The sequence below is a fragment of the Dysidea avara genome, chromosome 4 (assembly GCF_963678975.1).
Source record: "Dysidea avara chromosome 4, odDysAvar1.4, whole genome shotgun sequence".
Taxonomy (NCBI): Eukaryota; Metazoa; Porifera; class Demospongiae; order Dictyoceratida; family Dysideidae; genus Dysidea; species Dysidea avara.
Genome location: NC_089275.1, coordinates 18,741,032 through 18,765,166, shown reverse-complemented (window position 1 = coordinate 18,765,166; position 24,135 = coordinate 18,741,032). Strand labels below are relative to the sequence as shown.

The window sequence follows — 24,135 nt, the reverse complement described above, 5'->3', positions numbered from 1 at the left end:
TTTGTGATGAAACTTTCCATAATATAGTAATTGTATTCCTAATGACATTCATTTTTTTTATAGTGCCATCTCTGGTTTGACCTTTGGTCACCTTTACAGCCATCTTTGTACTGAAGATTTTCATTTCAAAAGGTGGGGGTAGGACAAGACTACGTCAAGGGCATAGACGGGGGGGTTGGATGTTCAGATGAACCCCCCAGAATTTAAAAAAAAAATCTCACCAACTCCTACAGTTCTAGAGTTCTCCAATACTGAAAAATCGACACCTTTCACGATAGTAGCAATGATGAATGGGGCACAAAGGAGGACACTGGTATAAGTCCATGAAGAACGCATTGTATGTACTGCGGTATGCCAAAAGGCGCGTGTCCGGCTGAAGCGACATCAAACAGTAAAAAATCCTGTAGCCTTAGCCATTATTGAGTTATGCTTGACATTAGTTAGTAGAAAATTCCCATATAATATAGCAACTTGTTGAAAGCATTTCAGGTCAATCTGAAGGCTTGTTTATGCTAACCAGAACTGCTTCATTGTCGTCAGGGAAAAAAAAGAGACTGGTTTTTGGGTAATGTTTTGTTATGAGCCATGACCACAACTTTGTGGTCTTTACTATGCAATACTATTGTACTGTATGATAAAGTTCATATTGTGAAGTTCTCAACTTAGAATTTACGAATGTCAATGTATTTGTAAGGTTCTGGACTTTCAGTATAATGCATACTTCTTGCAGACATTGTTGTATAGGGCCACCGGACAAGGTTTAATTTTTTGATCATAACTTCGGATCTACTCCATGGCCAGATTCCTTAATTCTGTTTAGTTGTACATCATTATCCTCATGTATCTGTACCGATAGTAGCTATGATACTAGATCTTCAAAAACGTTTAATAACCCACGGATGCACAATTACACACGATCTTGAAATTTGGCTCATTTCCACTAAAAATATTTCAAAATTGTTTTGGTTGACACAATATTATAGCCAATCAAAGTTTTCCCATATTTCCTATATGGAAGCCATAAAAGTACAGTGTCCATTACAGCCTGTTCCCAAACTGGTAATGAAGCCAAACTGTACATGCCTGTTGTTGACACCTTTATTGTCACCACTTATCATCTGGTTGGCTGAAATGTTAACTCTGTTGAGAAAAGTCCACTTTTAATTTTTAGTTATTTTTCAGGATCCAGCTCAACTTGTACAATCATACAACATTTGTGCACATGTTACCATGGCAAACCACACAAAATTATGCCATGACTTGTATATTTATGGTTTTCAGTTTCATTGGCAATGATTTTGTAGTAGATGAAAGCTCTCACTAGGCCCAACGTTTAATAGGAACAGATTTTTAAAAAAACATGTTTTTAAGTTACATTGTTAGGTTTTCAAAAAACATATATAGTTTTTCAGATATTGCAATTTGCTTTTTTTCGTTGTAAAATAATTTTGTATCAAAACTTGTACAAAAATTTCTTACACAAAAACTTTTACGCAAGATCAAACAACTGTAATAGAGTGGTCATCCAAGTAAATCATGTGAAAATATTTGTGAAAAATTTTTTGCACGAAAATAAAGCAAATTACGGTTCTCAATAATGTATACATTTACTAATTATTTTCTGAAAGAAGATAGACCTGTCTAATATTCAATAAGTGGGGTTTATGAAATTTTTGTTTTACGACAGTGAACTCAGATTACAGATTTTTGTTACTATTTATAAGTGTGCTTTGAGACACCACAAACATTTATAACCACAATAAAGCAGTAAATGTGACCGAATTTTGGAAAATAAACCACATGGATGCATTTGACACTTAAAATATTTAATCACTAAATAACAAGCTTTACAGTGCAAACCTACTTGTTATTGATTGTAAGCCATTCTCAATACCTTAAAATTCTAGAAATATTTTTATAACTTTGCTCTGCTCATAATAGTAACCCACTAAACATGAATATTCTAATTATTTCACTCACATTCATTTCCAAAATTCGGTCACAAATAATAGTAATGAGATCAAGGCATGAAAGCATAATCAACAATGTAGAACATAATGGGATATAGAATAAATGTGTGGGTGGGTGAGTAAATAACTCGGAGGTTTATACCTGGTTGCACTATATTCAGTAAATATGGTTTACATGGACAATGATGTCAATGATCATGCAGTTTCCGACATGCACAAAGAAATAACTATGGTGGGGCTGCACTTTGTATTATAGCAACTGGAAACAACACCATATATTACTATGTAAGAAGGGGACTATTTTGTTGTCTGTTCACATAAAATGCTCTCATCTCTACTGGCTTTTATTGTTAACATAATATTAATGTCAATCCATTAGCATAGTTCTTGTTGCATACCTACTCAATTTGTTCTTTCACAAACAGGTTTTACAGGCTGCTATTACCAATGCTCCCAGAGGGATTTTATATTTGAAGGCTTTATTTTATTTTCATTGAGAAATAATAAAAATGTATGTGAAGTTGACAGATATGCCAGAAGATCTATGTATTGTGATGATGTTGATGATAATTAGAGTGTCTACTGTTTCTCTGATAACTACCTGATGATGATGATGCTGCTTGTAGTCTACTGTAGTGTGGACCAGTGTAATGATGTGATGAATAGTTCATTATAGTGGTGACACTTTGGTTGGGCTTGTTATGACTCTTTATAGCACCAACATGTCTACTGGTGTCTTGAACACTTGTTGTAGTCAGTGGGTTACTCTGAGAAACACAATTACCACTAGTAAACTTTGCTGTATTGTTCTGTTTTGGTTTACCAACAGCTGATTGTTCCACAGTTTCTCTCCCCTGAAGTTGTTGAGGGAATTTAGCTTGAGGATTTGGTGACGGATTGACAGTAGCAGATTGTTGTGAAGCATTGTCTGGTAGTAGTCGTGTGTTGTGGAACTCCAGACCAGATGGAGGAACGTTACAGTCACCATTGCTACACAAATCCAAGCTCTTCGAAGATTTCGTACCTTGCATCTCCTATACAAAGAGAAAAGAGATTTAAAATCTCACTATATTAGAAACTCGCACACATACACATGGTATGCTAATACGCTCACAACTCACATTTAAAACAAGCCAACTTCATGCAACATGCTCAACGATGCTCTGGCTCTATCAAAGCTTGGTCATTCACCATGTAACTCAACACACATGCACGCAGACAGACACACACACAAACTAAATTTCGTACACTCCCATGCACAGAAAACAAACCAGATTTTTTTAGTTTTGTATAAAACTGTTCTCAGTCACAAAGTACATCTGTACATAATATACAGTCATTTGCATACAAACATAAAATTCTCTGAGTAAACATTTCAGTTATCTTGTAGCTGTTTGTCTCTTGATGGTACAACTTGCCTTGATGATGGTCTGGTGGTACTCAGTAGCATATGATGAAAATAAGTTGAAATCAGTACCTGTGAAATATAGAAATACTATAAGTGCACTTGGTATGACAGTGGCTTATTCAGCCTCCCCAATTAATAAGTATAACTTCCAAAACATAAATATTTTTTTAAGCAGACATTCAAATTACTGTTTCAAACACTGATTTACAATCAAACTGTAGATTTACACCTCTGCACTTGTAGAACTACAGGCAAAAGTACACCAACCCAGACACATACCAAATGAACTGTTATCACTCCACAGGTTGTATTCTCCCTTGTTGTGTTCACCATCAACTTGATGAGTAGCACTAGCAGTAGTTCTACTAGTCACTGGGGCTGAATACCTTATACCAGTGTAATAATCTACAGTACAATTAGGTTAAATAATAACATGTGACCAGCTCTGTGATAAACAGTCCTATAGGTCTCTTAAAGCTGTCTGTCTGTCTGTCCATTGCTGTCACCCACTTTTGTGTGCTGAAATGATTCTTGCATCAAACAACATTCACGTGGACTTTCAATGCAGCTTATAACACTAATCAATCATTGTCCACAATGCATTGGATGCAAGAAAAGGAATCCAGATATCAGGTCTTGGCATTTAATTAAGTAATGTGTTAATGGTTTGGATGTGACCACAAGGCCAGCCTAACAGTAAACTGTGAGGTTTCAGGTTACAAGTATTTATAACCTGTTAGACATAAGTAACTTTTACTTGTGGCATACATCCAACTTTGGATAGTAACTACAGATTAACACTTGACTTGCAATTGACTGTTCTTTGTCACAAATAGAGCAATACCATGTTGACTGAAATGTATTATTAGTTGACTGCCAGGATACCGTGAAATACAGGATACCGGGGTATTTTCTCAATACTGAATACCAGATCAAAAAATGCTATACCTCCCAACACTAATGTGCTATGGTCCCTGCTGTAGTTAAAAATTCCAAATTTTTTTGTGTACTTGTTTGTTAACTTTTTTGTAAATAATTATTATGACCATTGAACCTACGCATACCACAAAAGAAATGGCTCCGCATACCCCAGCTATATTAATTATCGTCTGAAAAGTGAAGTATCCAGTATACTTCGTTGTCATCTATGTTCAACCTGTTACACAGCATTTTGAATTAAGAACTGTTCAAAAAGCACCACTGCAATCAAAATAGCCACTATGAAAAATATGGACGGTTTCCATTATGAAGGGAAGCCATAACATGCCACCACAAAATGGACACTTTTCGCTGTCAGCAAAGATGAATGGTACACAAAGGAGGACACTGGTAAGTCCACGAAGAATGCATTGTACATACTCCAGTATGCCAAAAGGCACTTCTCAGGTCAAAGCGATGTCAAACAGTGAAAAATCAAACCCGTAGCCTTAGCCGCTATCGAGTTATGCTTGTCTGAAGACATCAGTCAGTTACTCAGTCAGTTAGTGGAAAATTAATATATACATATATATTTAAATTCCATAGCAACTTGTTGAAAGTGTTTCGAGTCAATCTGAAAGCTTGTTTGGGCTTAGTTTTACTTGACCATACTACCTCATCGTCGTCAGGGGAATTTGAGGCTGGTTTTTGACTGATGTTATTTAGTGGGCCACACCTACTTCTTTGTGGTCCCTAGTACTGTATGATTATTCATGTTTTCTTTTACAGACCACTTGTTAGAGGTGCTTTCTAATTGAGAGGTAGTCAATTCAATTCCTTTCATCCTCTCTTTTGTTTTTGTTGGTCACAACTTTATACTCTTGCAAGTATTGCTCAGTAGGGTAAGTCCATACCATAGAGCAGGTATCAGTACTAGTGTACCTGTCAGTACTTGATATAGTTGATAAGATCATGTAACAATCAGGTTGCCTTGAGGGCGACTTCAAGGGTAACTTAAGGTAGCCACTGTATCAATTTGTGCTTAAGCTGTACCACATGTGTAGTAGTGAAAACTTTAGTTGCTGTTTGAAACCCACAACTCTTGCTCACATGTCAGACAGACAAACATAATGCTAAAGGAGATCGATATACCCTTTTAATAAGATTTATAAAAGCTATTAGTTGGTCAAAAGGTAACTCCCCACCCCTCCAAGTGCTAGCACTGTACCTTTGTGCCTGCATCAAGTTGCACTCAAAAAATGTACATCATACAATACATTTACTACAAAAGAGCATTATACAGTGTGTCCTGTGTACACTTGTGTGTATTATAACGTACATAGTGTACACATCACAAGCTCACACTATACTTAGAAATGGTTCAGGATTGGATAGGAACACAGTGGGCTGTGGTTGATGATGATGTGAAGCAGTCACTGGTTCCCTCATCATTGCTCTACCACCAACACAACCTACACTACTACTGTTAACAGAACCACCTCTACTGTTACTACTATTGATCAAGTCAGGCCATCCACTCTGCATGGTGGTAGTGACATAGCTGAGGAAAGGAATATCAAATGGAGATGCAATGACATGTCTGGAGCTGGTTACTGCAGGGCGGTGTGTCAGTGGGAGGGTAGGCCGTGACTGGGCATGTGGTATCATCGGCAGTGAAGGTGGAGGTTGAACTTGTTGAGTAGGATATGATGAGGTGTAGTGTGTGTTGTTGTGAGGAAGTGGGTACTGTGCACCAGCTATAGAACAGACAAGTCATTAATAAACCATCATACATGTAGTACATATATCTTACTACTACACAGTACTACTGTACTGTATGATAGTCTATTATACCATAATTCACTTTATTTTCGTGCAAAAAAAATTTTATGATAAAATTTTTCGTGCAAAAATATTTACTGATTGCTCTATTAGAGTAATTCGATCTTATGTAACAATTTTTGTGTAAGAAATTTTTGTACTCGTTTTGCATATGAAAATCAACAAATAAAAAAAGCAAATTATGGTAATATACAAGTATTAGGAATTTTATATCGTAGACTGATCATGAATCAGGGAATAAGTGTTCATTAGTTTATCTGCAGGTATAGGCAACCTCCCTTGTTTCCCTACTTTTTTCTATAATCCCCAATCAAACATAAAATTCTTAATTTTTCTTTATACATTTTTTGTAACTTTATTATGACTGGTGAATCCCCCATACCACATCACAAGGAAGGATGGCACCAGAGATATATAGCACATTTACACTAGATGCAAAATTCAAGCTACAGTGGCGTAAATAAACCTGGGCGATTAACGCTTCAGTGTAAACACATGCCGAATTAAGCCATACAAATTTGAATGGGCTACTACCTGAAGTGGTCCAGTTCAATTCAATGTGACTCACATCTGCGTGTAAACAGTTGTGACCTTGCAGTTCGATTTAACTCTAATAAATGGAATAGAGGTACGGACAGTTACAGCTAATTAAAATGGTGACTGCAATGACGGAATGAAGAAACAACAAAGTGTTTAGACGATGATACAGAAAGACACCCTCTAGAACAACATGAGGACTCAAAGCAAACACATATGTGTACAAATCAACATTAACTAACTATATGGAGCTGAGAGTAGTCACTAACACCGACGCCAACACTTATAGACTTTATCATTCCTAATAACCTGAGAGTACAATCCTTTTTAACTTAATCAACAACCTTTAGTTTGATGCAAATTATGATTGTGGGTTTAAATTTTTTCAGATTGGAACATGCTCAGCCTTCGTAGTATAAATGGGGCTCAAAAATTAATCTGGATCCTAATCCCATCCAGAGCAATAACACATGGAAAGTTTACATCTGAACACGCACCCCAGTTATCAATTACTGACTCTAAATTGTAGTGGCCACTATGCTCACTTTCAGCCAATTATACAGGCTAAAACTTAAAAATAACAAGCATTCACACCTGAAACAACTAAATGGGATAATTGGAATGATAGTGCAGGTAGCATAATTCCACAACAAAAACACACCACAAGCATTTTTGTTTTATTTTCAGCTTTGATTTGCCTGTCACACAATTTTACATATGGGAAACAGTCCACAAAGTATATCTCCATCCATAACTCAATATAAAGTGAATATAATGTAACGGATACACGTATACACAGAGTTGGGGACGTTACACTAAAAATGTAACTAGTTACATATTACTTGTTATTTTTACGCGATGTAGCGTGCTACAGTTACATATTAGTACCTACTGAAAAATGTAACGAGTTACATATTACTCGCTACTCTGAGGGCTGTAACTAGTATCAATATTACATATTACATTTGTTCATTACAAACTATAAAGTAAGTCCAACCTTCTAAGTAAAAGCTACCAGCCTACAACCACAAGTGACACAAGCGAGACCTGTGTTTCTCTGGTGTAGTTCAGCCACAAATACATACTTTGTTGTTGTATCTTGGCCTCAAGGGCACTCCCCATACACTATCATTCTTTGTCCGTGCCTATAACGCCATCTCCAGTCTTGTCTGGACCCAAAATGCAATCAATCACGTGCCCAGATACAATGCGCCTTAAAAGGAAGTAACGCATTACATTCGTTACAATTTCCGGATGTAATATCCGCTACATATTACTCACTACTTTGTCATGTAACACGTTATATTACTCGTTACTGTAAAAGTAATATTATTATGTAATGCATTACACGCGTTACATTTGTAATGTGTTACCCCCAACTCTGCGTATACACCAACATACTGACAAACATTACCAGTTGGCTGTAGCAGGTAAGGCTGATTCTGACTGGAGGTGAACTGGTTCAGGAATACTATCACACTAAACAATGACCAATCATTAATGTACACATCTGACCATACAAACACACATACACTAACCTCTTTAGACTTTTGAGCAACCAGAGGCCTACAAAACACACATGTGAATTAAAGAAAGTGTGTACAGTACATTACATTAAGGGAAAATTAGGAATTTTAAGTTCGATTAGGGATCGTAGAAAAAAAAAGCAGGGAAACAAGGGAGGTTGCCTACACCTGCAGATATACTAGTGAACATTTAATCCCTAATTCATGGGTATAGACTGAATTAGGGATTAAATGTTCACTAGTATATCTGCAGGTGTAGGCGACTTCCCTTGTTTCCCTGCTTTTTTTCTATTATCCCTAATCAAATTTAAAATTCCTCATTTTTCCTTAAACTTGTTTGTTTACTTTTTTTGTAACAATTGGTGAACCCATGCATACTACATCAAAACAAAGGATGGTGCCAGAACTAATGTTTTCGTCTGAACGTGCACCCCAGCTATCAAATACTGCTATGAAAGTGCAGTGGCCATTACGCTTTGCTTTCAGCTATGCTCAGCCCATTACGTAGCGCTACAGACAATAAATAATATAGGAAGTTCCTCTGCAACAATCCGGTTACCACGAAAATACGACAATTTGTGCACCCCCAACTATCAATGCCTTGAAAGTGTAGCGGCTATTACGCTTCGCTTTCAGTTATGTTAAGCCCATTACACAGCGTTAGAAACAAAGAACAGTGTTAGAATCGTCTCTGCAATCAATCCAGTCACCAAGGAAATACGGACGATTCCCGTTTACCAACGTACTGTAGGGAAGCCATGTATCGTGCTACCACGAATTGGCACCTTGGGTTGTCAGCAAAAAGAAATGGGACACAAAGGAGGAAAAAGGTAAACCCATGACACGTGCATTGTACATACTGTGGTATGCCAAAAGGCACGTCTCGGGGTGAAGCGACGTCGAACAGTGAAAAAATCAAGCTCATAGCCTTAGCCATCCGTTATCGAGTTATGCTTGCCTGAAGGGATCAGGCAGTTAGTCAGTAGAAAATTCCATTGAATAATTTTTTATAAATAAAAATTTTGTAACAATTTATTGGAAGCCTTTAGGGTCATACTGAAGGCACTTTTGGGCTTGGTTATACTGCCAAGGTGCCAGGATGGAGTTGTGAAACTGGTTTTAGGATGATTTTTTTTTTGTCTAGGAAAACTCAAATCTCTATGATCCCTAAATACAGTACTACCGTACTGCATGATAGACACTACAATGTTTTACAACTAACTCATGTAGTGATACACATTACCACAAGCTGACCTTTTAACGTACTGTGGCTGTTTATCCTGCTCTTTACTGACTGCAGCAGTGTTAGCAGCTTGAGCCAGTGTGGCAGACTCATAGGTTTGGTGTTTCCTGTACACATGAGGGGATAAGTAAAGGTAATGTATTATAACATGTACACCAGCAATAGCAGTCAAGTTGGCATAATTTTAGCAATCAGACAACCGACCCTATTTTCAGTCAGACAAATTTACTGCAATTATCAACCAATTGTTTATGTTTAACATACAGTTAGGATGCACAAAAAACTTTACAATTAAGAGATGAATTTTCATGAACACTGCTCCAAGCGTATGTCATGAACCATTTATGAAACATGTTTTATGACATTGTCATGAACATTCATGAACTCGTTAATTAACTAAAATTCATGGCCTACTGTATGTTCCCACTGTGTAAAAAAGACCATTTCATCTTCGGCACTACGCTATACTGTTTCAGAATATTACAATAAGTAAGTTTATAAACAAACACGAAGCAATAATCATCCTTTTTGGTAACTTGTGATTCTTAACGCTGATGTTCCTATATATTACAATCAATACTGGATGCACAAAGCTCACACTACGCTGGAAAAAGCAGCTCTACTGGTAAAAAACCTAACCACAGCATTATAAGTGTACCGATATACATTGGTGGCCAATATAGAAATTTTGACTATATTGCGATTAGAGGGAGCCGATATTGCTGCTAAAAACCGATACGATACACCAATATACAACTGAACTATCTTAAGGACACTGTCCAATGATCAAGCCACTTTATAAATCCTATTATTTGGCTAAAAAGGGTGGGAAACAGTAGTCATTTTCCTTGTCTAAAAGCACCGAGTACGCTGTGCGAAGCTCAGTGTGAAGCCATATAAGTGCATCCATAACTACTGTTTTGTTGTCACAATACTTACCCATCATACAACAAACACTCATAGTGGTGAGCCTAGAGAAACAGCAATAAAATGCCAAGAGCACAGCATAAAACAACCAACCATCTCTACAAGCCATCCGGACTAATCCGGACCGGACTAATCTCTACAAGCCATCCGGACTAATCCGGACCGGACTAATCTCTACAAGCCATCCGGACTAATCTCTACAAGTAATCCGGACTAATCCGGACCAATCTTAGTAGGGGAAAGTATTAAAATATTTGTGGTGCTTTATAGTCTGAGCTGTGAATAGAGGCCACACCACCATGGGTAACCAAGCATAGCCAATGATCTTAAGACTGTCTTCAGTAGTTAGAATGAAGTCATATATACGTGTTTCTCAAATATAAATAGCTACATTTAATTATATCGGTATATTGGATTGGTATCGTATCGGTTTCAAAATGATCAATCTCATATCGGATCGGTATCAGATCAGTTTAGTTTACTTATATCGGTACACCTCTACATAGCATGATGGTTATACAAGGGAATATTCCTTAAACTGTTCACGATTAGCTTTCAAAAATTGGTCCTGTTACCATGAACTATTGTAGAAAAATCTTGCTCAACAGGAATATGCACAAGTTACATAATCAATGCGGATTTCACAATGGCATGTTCACCACAGCATTATATAACAGCTTCTGTTGTACAAGCACTTGTACTGATGGGTTGCTATAATGTATTCTCTACATGTGAAGCACCTCAACAAGGATTAACAGCTCCACCGTGACTTCCCTGTACAAGACGTGCCCACATAGCTAACCTAATCATGCACACTTGTGGGTTACAGGTAAGTTATAAGCAGGGCCACCCACGGTAGGGGGAGGGGGACAACTGGGGAATTTTGTCCCAGGCCCCAGCCTGAAAGAGGTCCCAGGAGGCCTCATGAAGGGCCCCTTGAATACCTGTTTAAAAGATCGATATACTCTAATAGAGCAGTCAGATCTAGATACTCTAATAGAGCAGTCACAGTATTCTTCAGAGGAGCAGTGTAGCAAGCTTATAAATAAGGAGATATGGTTGGTGAGGGGTAGCTATTGTCATTGTCAGCATGTAATGACTTTTTTTTTTGTTGTTGGTCTTCTTGGGTGAATTTGTGATTCAGAATGGAAACCTCCTTGCCCCTGGGGCCCAATTTTAACTCTGGGCCCCTTAATTTCTCTGGGCGGCCCTGGTTATAAGGTGACTGCCACCTTAACTGAAGCATATTTCAGGTCAGAACCGCAAGTCTACAAGACATTATTCCCAAACTAGTACATGTGACTGCATGTTATACAGCTACCTACCCAAGTTGCATGTCCTCCTTAGTAAAGCTAGCTTCCTCTTCTCCTAGCTCATGAAGGAATAAACAATCCTGTAAGAACATACATGTACATACAGGGTTAGAATTATAATGGGAGAATGGTACGTCCAGTAATATTGGAGAGGACTTGCTTCTGACACATTAGACATGTGTACACAACCACAAATACAAAAGGCTACCAAGTCTAGCATTGACACACACTATACAGTACTCACCGACTTGGGACATGTCAAACCAGCCAAGAAGTGTGAACAATACTTTGTTGTTCCTAATGATGCCCTACACAGGAAGAATAAATAATATAACTAATTGTAATTGCAAAACTTAAACTGTACAAAACAATTATGAACATCAGTTACACGATTTACCAGAACAAAGCCAATAAAATAACTTTTTCATTTTAAAGTTTAGTACAGTGTCATTGTGGTGATATGTACCACACAAACACATCTACCATGACTCCAATAACTTCAAGGTGGCACTAGCCATTTCCCTACCATACAAAAGACTATTTTCCTTCTATCACTATATATACCATACATAGCTTGCGGACAATGAGTCCTTTGAACATATAGTATCACTGCTTATGCTCAATACAACACATTTACAACACTTTGGATGAGATCACAATGATAATCAAAAGTGAGGATTAACATAACAACATTCACTCACTTAAGACATCTCCCATCAATGTAAGCATTATTGACAGCTTGTATTGCTTTAGTGGCATCTTCACTATGGTAGAATGTTATGTATGCCCCCAGGCTGTTTCCCTACACAACATTCTATAGGGACTGTCAAATACAATCACACATACACTATCTATACATACACACATATAATATCTTTACCATATACATGTATGTACATAGCCTACCTGAGAACAGGTATATACAGTACTGTTATTAATCACCACCCTGTAGATCCTGCCAAACTTGCCAAACTATCCTGGTTTCTTCAGTACCTGCAGAGGAGTACAATCAACATCATTAACCTTGTTACACATACAACCACCAGTTAGTGGATATTTTAATTTAACTATTTACTACATGCACTGTAGCTATTTCTTCACGTACTGCACTTACATTCTATATAACAAAAACTTCCTACTGACGCCTTGCACATTGCAAAATTTACTCCCACAAAATGAGCACATTGAAATTTTCCATCTTGCATTACTTAACACTAACTCACACAATGATACACTGATATACCAGGTTTCACATATTGTCCTCCACCCTTGCTGGGCCCTCAGGCATACATTTCAGGCAAAGCCCCCCTATGCCCGTGTTACAACTATTACTTAACCTGATCCACAACTTGATGGTGCTACTTGTATAACACCACACCAGGTTTTATCACAATCACTGGAAGTAACAATTAAGCCATTAGCCATGAATACTTAGAAATATACACAACTTGAAATGCAGCAATCTGATTAGAACTGCCAACTTTTAAAGAATCGTTACACAATGTTTCAGCATACCCTTAGGGTCGACGAGGCGTGCAAACACACATTGTGATACTTGTTAACACATCCAGTGCAAACTACAAATTTTCACAGTTCATGAATAATTGAATTGTGGGGGATTAGTGTCAAATGTACTGAAAACAAGACGACTTAGTGTAATAAGCAATGTATGTGCATTTCCATAGTTGACAACATGTGCACGACCAAAAATATGTGACGGATACAATAGGAGCAGTGGTTGTGTTAAGCAGTTCTATTCAGTGTTGGGACAGTTACATATTACATATTACTTGCAACAGAACTATTTAGTTGCAGTTGTATACTATTCAAAATACATAATAATATCAAACAGTATGGTCGTACTGTTTAAGTAAGGATCCTGGTGAAATTTTCGCGCGCTGCCCAAAATTCCGCCTTTAAAAAGCATCCTAGAGATATCTTATGAGACGAAAATCACCTTTACGGAATAGTACTAGTCCATACAATACATAAAACAGCATTAAATACAACAAAACACTTACAGGTGGCCGAATATAGAATTTTAAAAAATCACCAAGACTTGAATTTTAGACTGACTGCCTGACTGCCTGACTGACCACAGTCGCAAGCCTAGGGGCCAAATGAAGCAGTGCACGGCCACCATTTAACGCCACAATAACAAACTCACCAGTGGGATGTGCCTTTTGGGGTTCCGACGAGTGTGTGCCCTCTGCGCCTTATCTTTTCTTTTATCTTCAATCAGGCTGCTTGTCTTCCTCTTCATCTAACGAAACTATATCAAGGCGTTAATTTTCCGTATCAACACTTTCTCTAAGCAGCATAATAGATGCCACAAGATTATTTAAGATGCGGCTTAGACTACGCGCTACTATACGGAGGTACCGGTACTAGATAGCTTTCACAATAGGTCACAAGATCACACCCATTCTTTATATACGCATTACCGATCTATTGATTGACACACCCCTTTTACGCTAGCTGTATTTCAGTGACCACACACCTTCAAGTTGGAAGGCTGACTTGAGATAGTCCAATAATTGATCGAAACTATGATGACCACGCCCATTTTGGGTAAGCGCACATCTTTGCAAGCTGACTCGAAATACTCTAATACAGCAGTCACTCTAATAGAACAGTCACATGTTTATAGCTGGCTGTATGCCTTAACAAAAACTAAACAAACTAGTATATTAAAAATTTAAACATGAAGTAGGGATCCAAGCGATAAAAAGTAGTGAAACAAGAGATGAATGATGGTAGTTATTACGGCACAGTTTGGTGGGAAATCCCTACTTTGGCATTGATCACAAAATAATTGCTATACCATGCCAAAGTAGGGATTTCCCACCGAGCTATGCTGTAATAACTACCATCATTCATCTCTTGTTTCACTACTTTTTATCACTTGGATCCCTACTTCATGTTTAAATTTTAAATTTTTAATATAATAGTTATATATTATATTACTTTGTGTCCACAGCTAAAGCTGTCACGTGTGAAACTACCACCTTATCACGTGACATGATTGCGTCATTGAGCAATGTGCAAATCTTGGGTTATAAGTAAGAAGCTGGTGAATAAGCTTCATTCAGTAGGCTTCATTACTTCGTTGTGGCTAGGCATTACTCAGTGGATTATTAACGAGATTAGTAACTTCGTTACTTGTAGTAATAATATTACGTAATATTAGACTCGTTCAGTAACTATATTACTTAGGTAACGTGTTACATTAGTAAGTAAAGTAACTTGAGTTATATTACCTGTTTTTATAGCGTATTTCGTTATATTACTTAGTTACCACAAAAGTATTAATATTACGTAACGCGTTACTCCCAACACTGGTTCTATTTTGGATGAAAATGTAAAGTGGCTTTCCAACATAAGTGTGAATGGAGACATGTGAATGATGGTCGTGCAACTTAGTTTAGCCAAACACGAATAGGATAGCCATCATTGGTAATGGTTGTGTTAGCACAATAAAACATACATACAGTGTAAGCACTCCTTGTTTTATTTTACAGACAACATATTTACAAGTCAGAGATAGTACAGTACAGTACAGACAGTTATCAGCCATTTTTTTGCTATCTCACCAGCACACTGTAACTTGATAACATCCACACATGTAATTGTCATAACACAAATACAATGTGAATAACCAGACAGACTGGATGGAGCCAAGTTAATGGCTGTTAAAACAAAAGGTGGACCGATACCGATACCAGTATCCGTACTGATGTTGATACCAGTGGTATCGGATCGGTATCGGATCGGATCGGTATCGGTAATACAAGGTACAGATACCACCAGTAGACACTCACCACTTTTATTAAACCATCAGATAGCTAAGTTTCCAGTAGCTAATAACTTAGTTGAGCAAATCAGTAACTTAGTTGTATATTCTAATATATTAGAGCACGTGAATCCTTTGTAACTAAATGGCAGTGCAGTTGTTCCTCAAGAAATAAGTTTATGACTACTTGGCTTGCTTTTTCATGAAAAGGTTCGGTTACAAAGCTGTAACAAACATTGTACAATTATCAGCCGCCCATGCAATTAATTGCCTAATCAATAAGCTTACAAGAAAACTACCTCAAATCAAGAAATTAGTAATTCACAATGATGTTTATCATGTTTAGCTGTTATAACTGAATATTTTAAAACTTGATTGAGCTGAGATCAATCAATTACTGTGATATTTTAATAGCTAGCTATGTATCACAACAGTGAAATTTCTACAATAAACTTGTCTAGGCTAAGTATTGGTATCGGCAGTACAAATAATCGTATCGGAAGTATCGGTAAAAAGTGGTATCGGTCCATCTCTAATTAAAATCAGTACATTCAACTGACACAACCCAGTAAAACCTTACAAGATATACACTTACCACTACGTTTCCTGCATACTCTCGGGTGCTTAAGGTTACCATCATGGCTCGCAACACCAAGATGGATCAGCAGCACACCCGACCTGGTCTGCACCACATGGTCCGGGCATACAGGGGAATTCAACATAGTGACACATACACACACACGCACACACACATACCTCGGGGTCAGCCAGACTTGGCGATAATCCTATTACAAACACCAGATTCTTCAACACCACTCTGACATTGTTAAGACTCTTGCTGCTCTCAATCACTTTGTGTTTCTTCTCCATACTTCGTTTTTTCTTAACTTCCTTCATATTCTGTAACCTGTTGTGGGGTAGGACAAAAATCATAGCTTATTATGTACATGCGCACACATACACACACACACAGAGTCACATACTAAGGTGGGAACGAATGTACAAATATGTCTGTCCTCCAAAGCACCCTATGAAAGTGCTTCTGAAGCTTTGAAGCTCTATTACCAATGTTGTGTAAAGGTTTTTTGTAACTAATTTTGAAGTAGTTTTACCCTATCCACAGCTTTACAACCATGAATACTGGCATGTCCAACCAGTCAAAAAGCCAAGTGTTTCCTAAAAGCAAGTAACTATTATTGTAGTCTAAGCAGTTGTACCAGATCATGTACTACACTTGCAATAATGTGTAAGACCATATGGCTTCATACCCATCAACTATGATCATACATTAGTAACATGACATAATCATCAAAACCTCAAAGCTTTGGTAGCTTACAAGAAACTTTAGGGGTTAAAATTAGACCTCTGTTCCAGCCCTAAAACACACACACACACAAAAGGAATTAACATGAAGAGGAAATTTTGAAATACACACAAGGCATACTGAAAATGTCAGAAATAAGGTTGAATAGTGATTACAAAACTAAACACTTTATTGTAAGCAATCATTGTTTTTTTATTGACTTGAACCAAGAGTTAATAATGAGGTACATATTATTATTAAGTCTTGCTTTAACTGTCTAGCATTTTTTTGAATACATGCTCAGCTAAATAATTATGTTCAACAACTCGCTAGTAAAGGATACAGAACCTTCTGTAATGATCATCTCTGACACACAAACACCATATATTCTGCTGGGTTTTCTGAGTACAGCTATATCAGACCAAAACAATAGTAAAGAAATACGTTTTTCCCTAAACAGGTCCAATTTAAATATACACACATCACACATCCTCACCTTTCTTCTACATTGTGGACTTAATCCATTCTCATCAGTTCTGATCCTGTGCTAGCAAAACCTACACACGTACACATTCAGTCCCACTAACCATCATACATACGCACAGCAGTAATCTCCCCATAACCACATAATGTACATGTAATTAAATAATGTCTTTACAAAGGCAGGGCTGAAATGCATACAACATGATCAAACATCCACCAGGAATTCCAGCATGACTACATCACGACAACACTTGCTGATGTCAACAACACTATGTGACAATGATGCTTAACCAATTATTGGCAAGAGATTAATATTATAAAAGCAAAGAAGTTACAAGAACAACTGTAAATTAACCTATTCAGAAGCTTTGAGATCAGCATTAAGTGTAACTCTTCTACTTAAGATATCTTGGGGCCAAGTTGTTGCAACATGTCAAGTTATTATCTGTTGATTCTGTTGCTGCAAGCAAAAAAGGCTTTAGTTTACCCAAAAGGGGTGTGACAGCTTTCAAACAAGGTGACTGTAAAATTCTTTCATGCTTTGTTAGTGCAATTCTGATGATTCCAAGCATGGCAGGCACTAAAAGGAAAATGAAATAAATTCACAATTAACTCAGTGACATACAAGCAAGCCTCAGTTTATAACTAAGATGTAATTAATGTTGGCAACATGACTACAATTTGCAGCCATGTGCCCACAGGTATTGCAAATGTTAAAAGAAGCCATAAAGACACTTAACAGTGTTCTAGTTCTTATTATAAATAAGCTACGGCTCAGATACTGACATTGTTATGCCTCATCATGCAGTACTTCCACATCAAAGTCAACTTTTAGTACCACAGTAGCATCCCATCAACTTAGTAAGACTAATGATAACCAGTCAAGCTCCACTACTATGAGCTTGTATAGTTCTACAGTGCCTAACACTTCTGACAAAAGTAATTTAACACCTGCTGAGAATCAGTTACACAGTAGCATATCCCATGATTCAACACTGTCTTACCTTGGAACCTCTTTACCATCTAAACAAGATTCAACTGTCTTGGGTGTGTCCAATGCTTCTGTTGCACTATACTCTTACAGTCTAACAACATTGTCCCAAGATTCTATGGTATCTCATCTTGACGATAGTATTCTCCAAGCTACTGTAGTGTAGACATGGAGATACTGTAGCTAAGTCAACTTTAAAAATAAAAGAGGTTAAAGGTTTCAAGTTTATTTTATTTCAACAAAGAAAGGATATTGTGGCAGTACAGCCAACATAACAGGATCTGGAAAGTCACCAAAACTCGAATTTGCCCTTACAGGGCTTTGCTAATTACTAATAATAATAATATATCATAGTTAATTAGAATAGTCGCTGAGCCTGCCAAATACCTATAGTAATATCAAAGAGATGTTCACTGCCAATGCTTTTGTACAGGAACAAGTATGTTTTCATGTTGTTAACTGTTTGCGCCTGAATCATCCATACTAAATGTATGGGATATTTTTAAAACCTCATAACTCACTTGCTTTTGTCAGCATCAAAGCGCTTTTTTGATTAACAGTTCTGGTGTTTGAAGGTCTTCACAGTACTACTAAATGTTTGAGCAGCTGGCCCTTATAACAAGAGTTATTAACAAGAAATGAGGGCTCAGGTGAACGCGAACAGACTATAGTTTGGGACTGCTCTATTAGAGTATATCGATCTTTCACAATCTGTTGCTTTTCTCTGTGCACTTTCTGTCTTAGATTTCCTGTTCGAGGTTCAACCTGAGGGGGGTCTCGGGACCCCAAAGAACCCCCCCTTGCACCCATTCCTGACCAGGGCAACTATAAAGTTGGAAGTCATACTGGTCAGATTACTGTAGAGGACAGGAAGTAAACTGATCGTAAATTTTTACAGGGTGAGCTGGCTATATTAGAGCTCTGTCAAAAAGGCTAGAAAAGAAATAGAGAAAGTGGACAATGAAAGAATCAACCCTTTCAAGATTAGTATTTTTTAAATTGTTAATTTAAAAATGAAGTAGAGTTCTATGCAACAAAAAGTATGATGGTGTTACAACATGAATGATGGTGTTACAGCACAGCTCAGTGGGAAGTCCCTACTTTGGCATTGAACAATTGTTAATTTAAAAATTAAGTAGGGATCTATGCAATAAAAAGTAGTAAAACAAGAGATGAATGATGGTGTTACAGCATAGCTCAGTGGGAAAGTCCCTACTTTGGCATATTAGCTATCAGTGCCAAAGTAGGGACTTCCCACTGAGCTATGCTGTAACACCATCATTCATCTCTTGTTTTACTACTTTTTGTTCCATAGATCCCTACTTCATTTTAGATTAACAATTTTTAAAGATACTAGTTTGTTTAGTTTTTATTGTTGTGGCACAGCTAGCTACAATGTAACTTGTATTAGTCCACTTGTATTTCCCACATCTGTAGGTATGGGAGGGCAGACACCATCACTTGTACCTCCAGCTGACAACCTTGCTGTTGCTGAGGGGCATCTGTCTCCTTTAGAGCAATAATGTTTTTGTATTGTGCTTGCTTCTTTTTCTTACATAAATATGTCTACCATAACAATGTAACTTGTAACTGTTCTATCATACTTGACTGTTGTATTAGAGTATATCTCGAGTCAGCCAAGGGGTGAGCAGCTAGCTAGACCAATAAGGAGTGAGGTGATCTTGTTTACTGTTAAAAAAATAGCTAGATTGTTAAGAGACACGGTCTCCATACTCTTTCACTATTTTGATCAGCGTGGTTGCAAACCTATCATGAACGAGATCCCAATCATGAACTTGCAGATATCTAGCTAGTATATAATATTGCTTCGTTGGATGAAGAAGAAGACAAGCAGCCTGATTGAAGATAAAAGAAAAAGCAAGGCGCACAGGGCCTCCACTCGTCGGAACCCCAAAGGCACATCCCTCTGGTGAGTTTGTTGTTGTGGCGTAAAATGGTGGCCGCACGTTGCTTCGTTTAGTCTCTAGCCTTGTGACTGTGGTCAGTGAGGCAGTGAGGCAGTGAGACTAAAATTCAAGTTTTGGTGATTTTTAAAAATTCTATATCTGGCCACCCGTAAGTGTTTATATTTAATGCTGTTTTATATATAGTACTATTCCATAAAGGTGATTTTCGTCGTGTAAAATGTCTCTAGGATGATTTTTAAAAGAAGAATTTTGGGCGGCACACAAATATTTCAACAAGATCCGCTTAAACGGTACAACCGTACTGTTTGATTATTGCATTCTTTCCTTTGATTAAGGAGTGCATAGAACCTAACTCAGCTGGTCAGACACATTCTGATGCAATTGACAAATTAGTGAGTTTAGATGGTGATGATTCCTATATAGTTTTGGCTGTGACAGGCAGTATGCTATATTTCAGTCACTCTTTCAAGAATTGCAGTGGTTTAAGGCTGATGTCTTATTGGAGGTTGTCACCACTTTCCATATGCAAATGTTGTATGCCTTGATAATATTACCAGATAGTACCAGACATGGGGCCAAGTACATTTAAAAGTACTTAAGTAAAGTACAAGTACTTTTGAATTTTGCAAGTACAAGTACAAGTACTCCAGCAGCAATCAAGAGAGTACTTAAGTAAAGTACAAGTACATTTTGCTGTAGTAAAATATATGCTGTATTCAGTGTATTGTAGTATGTAAGTGTGCCTAGGGGGGTTGGTTTTTGTCAACCATTCTCTCTCTTAAACTCTTAAAATTCACTGACTTGAACAGCAGCATTGTTTTTGTTTGCCAGAATGCTATGACATCATTAATCATGACAACATGGTACATAGTAAGGTTGGGGAAGGCAGTAGAAGAATCGCAAGAAGCTGTAAACTGCACTGTGTACAAACTACGTTTAATGTTTACAGTACTTACAAGTACTTTAAGTACTCAGGTACATGCAAGTACTTAGCAAAGTACTTGAGTATAAGTACAAGTACATTGGGGAAATTAAGAAAGTATTTAAGTAAAGTACAAGTACTTTCAAATCTGTACTTAAGTGTACTTAAGTATAAGTACTCATGTACTTGGCCCCATGTCTGGATAGTACATGGCATGTGGTAGGACTAGGGCACTGCTCAGCCATCAAAATGAGCACTTGATAGGTAAGGCTTTGTTGATACTCACTTAAAATGTTAAAAAAGCTGAAACCAGATTATGACATCAACATTGCTAATAAGGAAATCCTTTTGGATTTTAAAGATGCAGAAGATAACGCTTTCCAAGATAGTTTTGGTATTTTAATGCTATACGTGACTGCTCTGTACACTTTACTGCAATGCGGGTAGGTGCACTACAGCGAGTTAACAGTTTCTGTTGTTAGTTAGTACCCCCCCTGCCCAGTCTAAATGTATAGTGGCTTACCCAAAGAACAGCCTTGAAATAAGATTTGCTTCTCTCCTGGGATCTTTAGCTGGTGTTTCATACTCGCAATGATCAGTTATCATTCAAGTATTCCTCATGTCAACCGACTCAACGCTTCCAAACTCCGTCCACCGAGTCGACGTGATCATCCCGAATCACCTTAATATATTAAAAGGAATCAAGCTCGGAATCAAGACAGGAGCATGTTCACAGCACAGCCACATGTCTATAGTGGGATAATTTGAATATTTGAATTTGGTTTTAAACTCCTATATTCGGCATAATGCACCTATCAATTGTAACTGCCAGTACCCCCAGTACGGGATCCATAGGGGGATTATAGGGGGTTTACCTACAAAGTTACCCCCAGTAGTGGGGCTTTTGACATAAACATTTTTATAACAATCGAATTGTGTAACTACATTTAGTTAAATCACATGATGTTGCCCCTTAGCCAGCGAAGCGGCGTTAATCATGGAGTGGGGGAATACCTCGGGGAATAAAGGGGGTAGGTAGGGGATTAGACAAACACTTAGCTAGGCCTCAGTAGTGGGGTTATTGCTCTTGCAGGGTGCCAAATCCCCACCTTGTCCCCACATGGCCCGTACTGGGGGGGTAGGGGCCTAACATTGATAGGTGCATAACCGTTCTTCCATATAGGAGGAAACTATATAAAACTTAGTCTGACGGCACCCGCCCCTTCGCATAGAGTAAGGGTCTGGTATGCTTAGTATCACCGAGTTGTTCTGGAGGAATTTAACAGTGTTGCCATGCTGTGAATAAAGTTCATAGATTTATGAACTTTTTGTCTTGTTTGTGAACCTGAAATAATCTATGAACTTTTTATGAACTTTGGCTGGTTTGTGAACCTGAAATAATCTATGAACTTTTTTATGAACCTGGAGTAATCTGTGAACTTTTAAGAACTTTTGGCAATTTTAGGTGGTAACCTTTTTTTTTTTTGCTCTTCAGTGCCCTACTAACCCAGAGATCCACCTATTTATAATGTGTAGGCTAGTTTTCGGAAAGTGACTATGTATTTATGAACTTTTTATGAACAAATTTATTTTTTCACATGAACATTTGGAGCAAATCAGCTGGCAACACTGGAATTTAATTTGAATGTAATGACGTAACGAAAATGGCCTTAACGGAAGTGCCTCACCCAAAACTGTGGCAGAGATATTGAACTTTCTTCGCCTTTACTAGGGTCCGCAATCCGAAAAATCAACTTCTACAAATCAATCCCCCTACCATTGTGGGATGTTCATTGTAGTATCCCATTGCTTGATTCACCATGAAACCGGAGGCACGATTGTTGTCTTCACAGAAATGTTGTTTTCAGTATCCCGCAAGATGCAAAATTTATTTTTAAAATTTCGTGCTCCACACAAAGGACTGGATGAAACTTGCTACTTAGCCAAATCGTATCCAGAGTTGTTGTAGTTGAAAAGTACGCACAAAAATAAGTAAATGATTTGCTGGGTGCCCGGCACAGGGTTGCTTTCTTTGAAAAAACAGACAAAGAGATATGAAGTTTCGAATTCAAACTGCCCTACCACCCAGGGCAAGAGAAGCCAACTCTTCCTCATAGTGTTTCGATACGGTTGGGTGCATAGTCTGTCTATGCTGTTAGTTTGGAAAAGATCTGAACTTCTCACCATCTGGGTGACGAGCGTCAAAATTTTCTGCAGCATCAAAGAATTGTGTCACGCTTTCTAGTCATTTCCAGCGCTTCTGCAGTCACAACAATCATCAATTATAAACTAAAACTATGGCAAAAGATGTCCCTGAACATTTGGTAGCAGCGGTTGTCAATTATTATTTCATCCACGGCTTCCACGCCTCGCTCTAAGCTATGTATCAAGGGAGGCAGCAAAATCGTCCAAATTTGACTTCACCTCTCACGCTCCGCAGCAGCTTCAAATCTTCACTAGATCACCCTACATCACCATTATGCTGCAAAACATCCAAAAACAAACCGAAAAAAGCACAAAATCTTTCATTTTTGATTCGAGCTGAGTGGAGCTCCTGGTGAGCTGCTGGTATACTGCATCATATGTGTAGAGAACAGGTTATATAGCGCTTATTATTTAGAATTAGTGTGTACTATTTAGAATGTATTATGTAATGTTTAATCACGTGAGAATACTGTGGCATGTGTTGTGTGTGCTCGAGCTGAGGGGAATCCGTCGACATCACGGCAATCCGGGATAGTTCCAGTTCGTTACGGTTCTGATCGCGAACGTTTTCAGATATTGTTTGGTGCTGTGGACCAGTGGGAGTGATTTGCTGACGCAACTGACTCGACCCTCGACCGGGACTCTTACTTCACCGTACACCCCCAGAAGTCGTGGTACCGTGGCAGACTGCCTAGCAGTTAACGGTACCATTTAAGGCAAGCTTCGTTAACTGTCAGTACTGTTTTTTTTTTGTTCCTGTCGTTTTAGCGAATCATTCTGATGGAGGACCTAACACGCCTTCAAGCTTCCCGGAAGGCCTACAAGT

General features: G+C 37.9%; 2 protein-coding genes across 10 annotated transcripts; both read right to left on the bottom strand.

Annotated features, from left to right (window-relative positions):
* Positions 1-2,453: 2,453 nt before the first annotated feature.
* On the bottom strand, positions 2,454-24,052 carry LOC136254027 (uncharacterized). 9 transcript variants are annotated; one of them, XM_066046672.1, is made up of 18 exons: positions 22,793-24,052; positions 21,628-21,853; positions 17,277-17,337; positions 17,129-17,232; positions 16,746-16,853; positions 16,234-16,384; positions 16,073-16,160; positions 12,591-12,677; positions 12,386-12,507; positions 11,929-11,992; positions 11,697-11,764; positions 9,456-9,551; positions 8,214-8,241; positions 8,090-8,154; positions 5,667-6,053; positions 3,658-3,783; positions 3,389-3,447; positions 2,454-3,004 (listed from the first exon to the last, which is right to left on the bottom strand). In XM_066046672.1, the coding sequence occupies exons 12-18, from the start codon at positions 9,535-9,537 to the stop codon at positions 2,513-2,515; spliced, it is 1,239 nt and encodes a 412-aa protein (XP_065902744.1). In that variant the 5' UTR covers positions 9,538-9,551; positions 11,697-11,764; positions 11,929-11,992; positions 12,386-12,507; positions 12,591-12,677; positions 16,073-16,160; positions 16,234-16,384; positions 16,746-16,853; positions 17,129-17,232; positions 17,277-17,337; positions 21,628-21,853; positions 22,793-24,052; the 3' UTR covers positions 2,454-2,512. The 9 variants fall into 9 exon arrangements, with proteins under 9 accessions (XP_065902744.1, XP_065902743.1, XP_065902742.1 ...); XM_066046671.1 differs by having other exon boundaries at positions 21,628-24,052; XM_066046670.1 differs by lacking the exons at positions 21,628-21,853; positions 22,793-24,052 and having other exon boundaries at positions 17,277-19,385.
* On the bottom strand, positions 11,693-16,347 carry LOC136253632 (CCR4-NOT transcription complex subunit 4-like). The gene is made up of 4 exons (XM_066046296.1): positions 16,234-16,347; positions 12,386-12,486; positions 11,929-11,992; positions 11,693-11,764 (listed from the first exon to the last, which is right to left on the bottom strand). The coding sequence occupies exons 1-4, from the start codon at positions 16,345-16,347 to the stop codon at positions 11,693-11,695; spliced, it is 351 nt and encodes a 116-aa protein (XP_065902368.1).
* Positions 24,053-24,135: the final 83 nt, after the last annotated feature.